The sequence below is a fragment of the Frieseomelitta varia genome, unplaced genomic scaffold, assembly GCF_011392965.1.
Source record: "Frieseomelitta varia isolate USP_RPSP 00005682 unplaced genomic scaffold, Fvar_1.2 scaffold_781, whole genome shotgun sequence".
NCBI lineage: Eukaryota > Metazoa > Arthropoda > Insecta > Hymenoptera > Apidae > Frieseomelitta > Frieseomelitta varia.
Genome location: NW_025110569.1, coordinates 15,471 through 26,860, shown reverse-complemented (window position 1 = coordinate 26,860; position 11,390 = coordinate 15,471). Strand labels below are relative to the sequence as shown.

The window sequence follows — 11,390 nt, the reverse complement described above, 5'->3', positions numbered from 1 at the left end:
TTTTTTATTAATCGATCGTTCTAAACGAGCAAAGCATCGCTGCAAAGCTTGGCTCGTTATGGCCGATCGTAGGTTGTTGTCGACGTTCGTCCATAAAAGGCGACGCACCCTTTCGTGGATCCTCTCGTTCATGGTAGGCTTCTTCCTTTCGGCACGCTTCACGTTCAGGATCTTTACCAGCGGCTTGATCGTGATTCCCTGGGAACAAGACAGTCAATTGATAATGAACGAACGGAGATTATAATTTTTACCGAGTGACAAGCTTTTTAGATTTTGTTACATTTATGCGCCTCGTTAGTCGAGTGTGACAAATGGTTTCTACCCCCGTTTATTTTCATCGTAACGTTTGCACGTTATCAACATTCGTACATGAAGCGTGGTATTATTCCCTCGTTACTCGAGTTGGCACTGTTTCCCATGGTTCGTAAAAGAAAATAGTTAGAAAATGTAATTAGGTGTGCTCGTACATTTGATAGATAAATATAAAATCTCCTTGATTTGTAACAATTGATACAATCATCAGAAGAATATTTTTCCCCCAGGCACACTTTTTCTCAAGCTTTCTAGAGCACATTTTTTTTTTTTTTTTTTTTTTTTTGCGCACATTTTCCCCCTGCATATGTCGCACGCCATATTAAAATCCATTCGGAGACATGCAGCGACGTATATTAAAGTTGAGCACAAGATATATTTTCGCTAATACAGAGTGTTAGATTCCGTGAATTAGGAACAATGCTCTTTGTTCTCGGGAATCGAGAATTTGTGTAATGGCTACTCGAAATAGATCCAAGATGAGAGAAAATCAACAGGATTAGAAATTAGGCATGAAAGCATCTTTTATATCTTAATTTATCGCGGAGAGAGAAAAAGGGGCGAGGATGACTAGAAGGACGAACGAAGGGGAGTCAGATGAATTTTACCCTTGGCGAATAAGGGTTCCTAGTTCACTTCGACAGCGAAAGTATTCTGACTCATAGTCAGTGCACTGACAACATCATTAAGAATGATCCAACAGCAGGTTTCAACAAGAAGTGAGAATTTTTATGAAATATTTATTTCCTCGAAATATTTTTCTTATCAGTAGAACGCGGTCGATCGATAATCTATCGATCGATTGGACGACAAGTTTGATAGTGTTGTTTTTTTGAGAATTAAGCAGTTGCGCGACGAGATCGCAAATAGAACGCGCTTTCCCAGAATGAAATTCTCTTTCTGCTCGAGGCGCTTTAACCTTTTGCAGTTCTAATTACGGTCCTACTCTATTTGCCATGCGCTTTCTTTTTTTATTCATTTTTTTTTTTTTTTTTAGATTCGATTTAATTCATCACCGAAGAAGCCCGGCGAAATTAAAGCGAACAACTATGCTAGAAACGTTGATAAATAGCAATGGACTCTCTCGTCCGAGTCTAGATCGATATTCCCATCGCGAAAGAAGCATATATATATATATATATATATACATACACACGTATAGTTCTTACGTTCTAATTACTCATATCAAGTTGTCCTTTAATTTAATTTACCGGTGCACAGATATCTTCCGACGATGAATATCTTATATTTGGTTATTCATCGCGAAGGCCACTCAAGATGACATTTACTCAAAGTGATATGAATTTCCATAGAGTCGAGACTTTATTAAATGACACGTGCGCTTTTTCGTTAGACGTACGTGGCCTCCAATGGGAAATCTTTTACTGAGATCTTTTCGTCTCTCCGGGCAATAAATTATTTCAAGCAGTATTTTTTTCATTCTTTTTATGCGAGATTCCGAGAGATACAATTCTCCCTCGGGGATATTTCTCGTCAGTTGTCGCATTCGCCTGTCCGTATATGTCGTAGATAGGAGCATTTATCCAAGTTCGAGCAACGAATAATATTCCGTCAATCTGAACTTGTTGAACGTTCTCAGTAACTCTTCTACAAAATCGAGCCGAATGAAATTAATTTCCCGAGAGTTAAAATTCTCTCATTAACTTTCAATATCTTGCCTCTGATAATCTTTCTGCGCCTTTCAAAACTTTTCATCCTTCGCCGATAGGATGGCCAATTGTCCCCTTCGCTGATCTGTGTGTCGCCGTTCGAATGAAACTACGATTTTCACGGCAGCTGCGACGTGCACGGCCACTGTGTTCTATAATAGAGTTCACAATAGAGCCGAGAAATCGATGAGCATCGGCATAAAGAAAGGTCATCGCCGACTGCGTATTTATAACAAAGCAGCTAACAAAAAATCACGATGCACCACCTGGGTGGAGATTCAAGCGAGTAAGCTGCCATTTTCACGTGTCAATCGCAATGAAAGCTTCTCAGGTGCACACACATACATGTATCGATGCCACGAGAGAATGGCTCCCTGGATATAAAAATATAAGTAAAAAATGTAGAATGTTAATAATCTTGGGCGGAGGAAGAAAACTGAATTTGAAAATTTATCGAGCACGCGTGTGTAACCAGTGCTTTTAAACCCTATTTTCGCGAAAGCTTTAACTCCTTTAGCACTCAGAAAAATAAGTTCTACTCATGGTCCGTGGGCTCAGAGAAATAATGGGCGCCGTGGGATAGGTTAAACGAAAAAAATTTCACCCCTTCCTTAGGAACTTTCAACTCTCGAAATTCGATTATTTCCAAAGAAAGACCTTTGTACAAAATATTCCAAGAGCTCTCGTTATGTCATAATTTTCGACTGCACTACGCAATATATAATGCGTGTAAAATGTATAAAAGAGGAGCACCATGTATGTCGATATTATGCTCGAAAACAGTATAGTACGATGTGTTTGCGGTCACTGCGGAGACAAGTTGTAAATGTTGGCGTATTTTCCGCCTGACGCGTCACCAATAGTTGTAAGAGCTGTGATAGCCAGTTCCGGTAGCCATATGCATTCTCACGCTTCTTAGTCTCTTACGAAACATTGTTAGATTTAATTTCCACGGGCAACGATTGAATCAAATATCACGATGTTTCAATTATATCGGTGAATTAAAATATTTGATAATTCTTAGTTATCGTTTCAGCGGCATCATATTTTATTTGATGAAAAGACGTCTTCTCCGCGTCCTTTCACCAATATGCCGTTTCAACGCTGAATATTTCAGATGCTCTCAGTCTTAATTAATATTACAAATTGTTTAAAACTGCGTGCAGAGGAGGGATTGAATCTTTCAGCGTGTTCTACAAATTAATATTGAAAAAGAAATTAATGCCCTCGAAGGACGGGTCTGCAGTCCGCTTCGCCTCGACTCGCCACCCAAACAGATTTTCATCTAAACTGCATTTTAATTTTACAAACGGCGTAATGACAAGATCTTAAAGGCCGTCGTCTTAAACACTTGGCTGTGAAAGCCATTTAAGTCCCCCTTCCTCTTGGTCGAAGGACCTTTTAACCCATGCCCCCTCGATAATTATTAATTAGCCGGAAGCTTTCAGAATTACGAAAAAAATCTTCGCCGCAACGATCGATCTTGTCCTCCGTACGTTAGAATCGAGGAGGAATCGAGGAAATTTGGAAGAATGGTCTCGAATGAATGGGTCTTCAGTCTGAATCAACGTTTCCCAAAGTTTACTTCCGGCGAACAACGGACTCTCGCGGTGAAGTGTTGATTTAGGGAAACGTGTTCCCCCACTATCCCAACTCGAGCAATCTCCTTTTGCTCTTACTTTTTTTTTTTCGTATCCATCAAGGTAGGATTGTTCGTGCCACCGTTCTTCTTACACAAATTTTACGTAAATTCTTCAACGCGACGATTTTTTTTTACATTTCCGTCGTTTGCACGTCGCGCGTGTATCCAAGAATATGCTCAACTTAAATATTCTTTTGAAATGAAACACAAGCACTGCCTTACCGTGCGCGTGCTTAAAGCACGGAAGGATATCTCGAGCGTACCACGCGTCATGTCGCGTCCTGCTGATGTTTTAATTTAAACTTGGGAACAGAAATGGGAACGGGAAAGCAACGTTGAACCTACGTTCGTTTAGACAATTGTCGTCGACGAAACAATCCCGGCATGTATTGGGATAATCTGAACGAAGAGGCAGCATGAAGGTATAATGGCGAACGTGAAAGGAAGCATAGCGGGGGTCGGTCCATGGTGCTCGATGGGAACTGCACGCAACAATGCTCGTAACGGAGATGAAAAGAAGGTAATGCACAGATCTCTGCTGTTTGCTTAAATGTCTTCTTTCGAGGCAAATATTCTTCAAAAGTTTGCCGTGCTGTTCCGCTGCGCGAAACAGAAGGGAACGCTGCCTCGGACTCGGGCTCGAATGGCTTTCGTCGTCCTTGCTGTATAATTTCGCTTACGTATTCTTTTCTACGTTGCGCGTTTCACAAAAATTAACACTGCCATTCCCATTGTAAACATTCTATCCGACGTTCTACTTTATATTTTATAAAAATTAATGTTTAACTCACATCTCTGACAGAATAACTTTCGGTTTTCCAAATACCAAGCAGAGTCACTGATAATTTCTAACATTCGAAGGTGTTCCAATATTGACAAAAATTGTTAGTTGAATCGTAAAGTGATTAATTCGGACTCGTTTTAAAGCTCGAAACGTTCACTTTCGAAAATATTTAACAACGATTTTACGTAATGTTTAATAATAATTTTACATAAAAAAGGGTTGAAAAATTTTTCTCGTGACTGAATCTATAATGAACTCGAAGACTGAAACTGCAACGACCCCTGAAAACTTGACGTACGATCTTCCTTCACCATTCGATTGAACTTTGAATATTAGGCTCAGACGATGAAAATTCAAAGTTCAACAAATTGGCGAAAAGAAATTGTACAGCAATTTTCGAGGTATCGTCGCGAAAAGGAGGCGATCTTGATCTTTAAATCCATCGTCATAAAGTTATCGAAAAGTTTTTCAAAATTTTTGCATTCTACGTACAATATTGCAGTATTTTCGAGAGGAAAATACAGTTTACAGTTGCCCCTTCCACTCGCTACATATTTTAAAAACATGACTGAACAAAATAAACGATACGATTTTGAAAGTGAAGGCTTTAAAACGAGCCCAGGCTGATCGTTGCCCTACCGCCACTCACGGAACAGTAGCAACGGTTTAAACACCGACAATTTTCTCTCCAACTTTGGAAATTTTGTGCTTCGATCGCTTTGCACGAGCGACTGCAAACTGCCCGCGGTAACGTTTCATTACCTGCCATTTATCGTGCAGCGAGAATTGATCGCGTTACCGTCGTCACCTTACCTGTATGAACACCGTGAAATAGATGACCGCGATCGTGGTGGTGACGAACATCGGCTGCAAGGACACGTGCCTCGGGTCGATCAACAGGACCAGAGCAAACGCTACAGCGCCTCGTAAGCCACCGTACGACATCACGAACTTCTCCACCTTGTTCAGCTTATGCAGTCGGAATTGATTAGCCAAGGCTGTCAGGAAGATCACGCCTGAAATTCCATTTCAGTTCCGAGTCAACGCGCCTGGCCATTCTGTCGTTTGACACAACCTCTGACAAACCACCCCATGTCTCGAGAGTTGGTCATGTATCTGTTTGTACTTTACGAGTTCTATATGCGTCTATATCATCGATACGAAATTCTGGTTAATTATCGACCTGTACGTTTTGCGTGAGTAAAAAGCAGTTTTGTTAGTTTCAACCCCTCGCCTTACGATTCCCTTTTCAATTTCAAGGTGTAAGGCGGCACTTGTTGAAACTGTAAAACTGATTTAGGGTTATTTAAAGTATCGTAACGTTATGTGTAATATTTGTTTATCAATGTTTAGTTTAATGAAATGAAATTTAAAGACTGAATTGAAATCTCGTAAGTTTACAATTTACTTTTTCCTTTAAACTTGTACCATGAGTACAACTCGATGTTATAAGTCAAGGGGTTAAAAAATCGTGGCTTTAAAAAGAAAAAAAAAAAAAGAGAGAAAAATGGAGGAAGAATACGGGGCTGGGAGAAGAATGGAAAGCAGAGCGTTTCGAGGTATATCTAGCAGAGATGGCCGATGAATTTTTTAAGTATCGCCGTTGGCTGACGATTTAGCGATAAACCGTCGATGGAGTAGGAAGCCGTAAGCCCGTGACAGTAATCCGTGATGTAAACTGCTGGTTGCGGAAGGAGTTCAGACGAATCTTGTTAAGAGTCTTTCGAGATATTTCGTGGCTTAAGCTCGAGTAGGTTCAGAATTCTTCCAGAAATTATATTCCTCTCGTTCGTTTAATGGCTCGCGTCAATTTCGATATTGGCCATTTGGCGTGATCGGAGATACATCGCTCAGGGGGTTGTAATTACATATTCGTTCGACTCGTCGCGATAAGTTTCCCCGAAAATTTACCGGTTAATATCCCACGTGATCGATCATCCGGCTAAAACAGAATTCCACTAGGAAGCACATATTCCGTCTCTAATCTCTCACCCCTTTTGCTATCCAAATTACACCGAACAACAGGAAACAATGCTCGGCGCGGCGCGTGCCAAGTCCCTCCCCCCCTCCCGCCCCTCTTCGTCGGGTTCATCCCGGCTCGTTATCCCGCAAAAAGGGAAACAGCGAAGGGCAAGAAACGCCGCCTATTCTTGGCACGATCCCGTAACTGTTCGCTAAGTAAGTGACACGCGATAAGCCATGATCGGTTTAGCTTAAGACTCCGTTATCTCTTGATGCCATTAGCAACACTATCTCTCCGCCCCGCTCTCAAGTTCAAATTGTCCGGCTTGGGCTCACGTGACGCGATTACCGTCACGAGCAAGTGCATACATACGTACATACGTGATGCGCTCTGGTTGTCTGGAGGAGTTAGAAAAAGAAAAAAAAAAAAAAAAAAAAAAAAAAAAAAAACAAAGGTTTAATCGGAATTTACGTTGAAAGATCCTCGAGAAAGAGAGAAATCTCCACTTGACCTTCGCGAACGTTTCCTTCTCTTTCTCTCTGGTTAGCTTTCAGTAGGAAGGATAGGAAGGCCGGCATTACTCTGGCCTTGGCATTACTCACCGACGATTCGATAAATCGAGCAGAACACGATGGTCATGACGACGAACCACGTGTTCCAGTCGTGATGGTTGTTCACCGTGGCGACCCCGAGGAACATAAATATGATGGTCTCCGAACTGCTCGACAGCATTTTCATCGTGTACTTGACAGTGGTGTGCGACTTGTGCGATATATTCGCCTCGACGTAGTTCTTCATGGTGATGCCGCAGAAAGTGATCCTACAGGCATACAGAGAGAGAGAGAGAGAGAGAGAGAGAGAGGGGGGAGGGAGGGTCACGGTTAAATCGACATCGGGGCGATGTCTGGACGACAACGCAACAAGAGGGGTGGCTCCCAATCCAGAGAGGTTAGGACACTAGGTCCTATCGATCGCACTCGGCCAGTTTCCTAAACTCGTCGTCGAAATTAATTCCGGGGGAGGTTTACGAAATCGGCGGGTCGATTCGATTTACGACAGGGACGTGCTCGCTCTCCGCTTTACCCCTGTAAATTCGTCTGTCCACGTCTGTCCACGTCTGTCCACGTCTCGTTCGTAGTACGTTCAGATCGTTCACCGTTTCGATCCACTGATTCATTCGTTGATTCAGGACAGGGGACAATTTGAACGTTGTTTCGTCCGCGCGACCTGCGGAAGAATTTTTAAAGAGTTTTTTTTTTTTTTTTTTTTTTCGTTGGCGTAAAGTTCGCGATTTTTTTCTCTTTGAAAACTTGTGACAAAAGGAGGAGCTAAATTAATTCCTCGCGGAGAGCGTGGAAGAAAGTCTTAATTGAATTCTTCTGTTTGTTATTCACACGACTCTTCCGCGTTTTTTTTTTTTTTCTTCGAAAACTGGACAAACGAGGGAGACCCAACTCCCATCTTTTAACCGAGATAATTTAAAGAAAGAGGAGAAGTTGAAGTTGTCCAAACATTCGCGCGTCTTACAAACGCCTTTGATTAAACAAACTGTCGGTATCTGGCCATCGAATGGTCGTGCGCACTCGAAACCCTGTGTTTCGTCTGTTTGTCAATCAAACATCGGGGCGCGGGCTACTGTTTAATCGTAATAAATAAAAATCACGGCTGCCGGAACAAGAACCCGGCCGATTACGGGTTAAGCATATTTGAACAGTTATTACACAGGGGCATACTTGTGCGCTCCGGGATCGATCATCGACTTCGCCTAGCGAAACGGTGTAAATAATAGACTTAACAAGAGTCGCGCCCCGTCATCGTAGTAAGGCTTTCCACCATTTATTTCCCGGCGATTTGTTACTCGTTCCTTTGCGTTCTTTTTTTTTTTTTTTAAAGACCAGCCTCGGACGATTTATCGAGCAAATCGGCGATCACGAGAAAAAGCTGCCACACGCTTTCGTTCGACCTTCTTTTTTCCCCTTCGCCTTCGCCCGTTTCCACGACACGTCTCGCGGATTCGACGATAAAAAAGGGAAGAAAAAAAAAAAAAACGAAAATAATCTCGTAGTTTCATTCGCGTCGTTTAATGAACAGGTTTTACGTAGGAGAAGTTTGATTAAAAGCGCGCCGATGAATCGTTGCGCTCGTGCATGACCGAATGTACAAGGTATCCTATAACTATCAACACAATCGGATACGCGGAATTCTCTACGCGGAATAAAGTTTCTCTCTCTCTTTCTCTCTTTTTTTTGGACGAGGTTTCGTTCCCGGTAAAAAAATTGAGTTAAATACACAGCCGATGGCTGTCACACGTACACGCGCGCACACGTGTCGTCTGCTGCTTTCGCAGAACTGTTTTCTATTCGAGTGTATCGGTAACTACGGGACACTTTGTACATACGGGTCGCGTGAGAACTGGAAGATCCCTTTTTGGAATTTACTGCGGGCCAAGTGAGCGTGTCGAGGAATGAGAGCTGCGCTCGTGTTGCAAATTTCTAGGTCGCGGTGGCCACGTGCAGGCCATTTGGCTTTATCGATGTAAACAAGGGAAATACACCCGAGAAATTTGCATACACCATCTCGATAATAGACCGGCCGTTTCGCGAATTTTCTTGCTGTTTCATTACGAGCGTATTAATAAACCCCGGCTTGATAAACCATCTTATACGCGAGAACTTGAAGCAATAATTGGCCACTGTAATTTCCTCGAAAGAGACAGGAATACGCGTTAAAGAAAAAAAAAAAAGATCTCTCGGCAAAGTCGTCAATTTGATCGACAATTTTGGAGGATTGTTCGTTCTTCTTAACACTTTATCTATCGCTCGTGACGAAAGTCATGTCGCTTACTAACGATCGATTATCTCGCGCAAGAACGTACATACCTATTTATCAAGCTACCTAATATAATTAATATTAATATTCCTGAATGTAATAATACTCTCCATGAACTTTTTAAATATTTTTTAAATGTTTCTTGAAAGTGTGATACACCGCTCGTAACAAACACTCTTTTATTATATTACGTTATATAGTATATTATGAATATTACAAAGTGTTCTGCTTCTTATTTCTTTCGATTCACATACTCTAAAAAGAATGCCGACTAATAAGCTTCCCTGGGCGGTGGATAAAGTGTTGACAAAAATTCGTAAAAAGGATCTTATCTTGTCGAGCGTTGGTCGATCGTTGGAAACGTACCAACCAGCTCGTTTAGCAGAGGCGGATTAATTTACTTACGCCAGAATGCTGGACATGTGAAAGATCTCGGCGTTCAGGTACGCCAGGTAAGCCATGACGAATATGAAGATAGGCTCGATCACGCGAACCTGATGGGTGAACCTCGTGACGAAACCAGTAGCGAAGCCCCATATCACGCCGATTATCGTGCCGCCGATCGCCACCACGAAGAACGAAGCCAATCCCGACAGTATGTCCGTGTAAAGTATTTCCGTCGGTCCTATCTCGTTGTACGCCTCGAACATATGGTACAGCACCTGCGTGTCATTAAATGACCACAACTTATTCAGCTGTTCTCCCCACCCAGCTGATTAAGAGATCCCGCGAGATCGCCACCGGCTAGATTAGAGAATTCCTCGAGCGTACCTCGAGCGAAATGCACCTGCTTGCAGAGTGACGTGCGACTCTACAATGGCGAACGCTACGAGATCCGGGGAGCCTTTAATCGTGTAACCGTTGTTTCGAGATAAGACCGCTGTTTCCGAGTTTCAGGTAATAACGTTTCCAATCTGCGCTGAGATTCGAACTCTTACTTCAAATCACTTTCCGTCTCGTAATTATTATCTATCTACCGTTTTGTATTTTCAACGGCGAATCGTAATGATCGATAGGCCGTCTTACTATAGAAATTGGAATTGGAAAATGGAAATTCGCTTCGTCTGTTGGATGTTGTACAAAAGGACTCTGCAAAGTTGGATATTTATACGCTCGCAGTGAGAAAGACAGCGCACACGTTGCGTTTATTCATCATGAATGCACGTACACGTGCACGAGCTAATTATAACAAAGCGATCGCTGGGAGCAGTGTATTCAACGCGGGAAGTTCTAGGCTGATACTCACGACGGTGACTGCGTCGTTTAGCAAACTCTCGCCGAACACGACGATGTACAGGATCTCGTTCACGTGGATTTCCTCGAAGACAGCCAGCACGGCGACCGGATCGACGGCGCTGATCAACGCCGAGAACAGGAACATTTGCAGCATCGGGGTTTCGAAACCGAAAAGCCCGCTCTTGCCCAGCACCCACAGCGACGCCCCTGCGAACAGTCAGCGCGGAAAGAAACGAAACGTTAGAAAATTAACCACCAACGATATTACAATCCGACCATTCGTTTGCTCGAAACGCAATTTAAACGTCACTGAAATCCCGCTGATAGTCCATTAAAAGGTCGATACATGAATTATACTGGATTTTCAATAATTGGCAAAACGATCGAGAATAGCTCGTTCGCGGACAGCTTCGAGTCGCGAATCCTAAGTGTTCTGTAGGTATTAATTAATTTCGAACTTCATCCCTTCGTGCTTTAAATGCCTATATATGTGTGTAAAAGTGAATACGCTTCACGTTTCGTTTTATCCTCTTTCTAAAGTTGATTTAATTTAAAACGAAAATGTCGTAATTGTTAATTGTATTCATTTTTCTTCCCTTTGTCATTCCAATCGATCTCGTCAATCGTTCAAAGTTTAAGCTTCAAATATATATACAGAATCCAATTCCGTCGTATCGTAATATACGGCACGTACATGTATCAATATATATATATATATATATATATGTATACAATATGCGCTATGTATTCCATGCACATCTGTTAAAATGTAGAAATTTAATATTGAAACTATATACGGATATATCCATTCAATCATCGTCATATCAACTTCGATAACAAATTTTCTTTTTTTTCCTCGCAGTGTAATAAAATACGAAAATAGAATTTCTTTCGCATTATTAAATTTTCGCAGAAATTTTTATCTGATGTTTCCTCTTTTTTTTTTTTTTTTTT

The 11,390-nt window shown here is 41.9% G+C and overlaps 1 protein-coding gene across 1 annotated transcript; it reads right to left on the bottom strand.

The window, feature by feature from the left end:
• Positions 1 to 108: 108 nt before the first annotated feature.
• On the bottom strand, positions 109 to 7,169 carry LOC122535870 (sodium/hydrogen exchanger 1-like; the record flags this gene model as incomplete). The annotated part of the gene is made up of 3 exons (XM_043667748.1): positions 6,974 to 7,169; positions 5,222 to 5,424; positions 109 to 198 (listed from the first exon to the last, which is right to left on the bottom strand). Coding segments are annotated over exons 1-3 (489 nt in total), but the record flags the coding sequence as incomplete, so codon positions are not given.
• Positions 7,170 to 11,390: the final 4,221 nt, after the last annotated feature.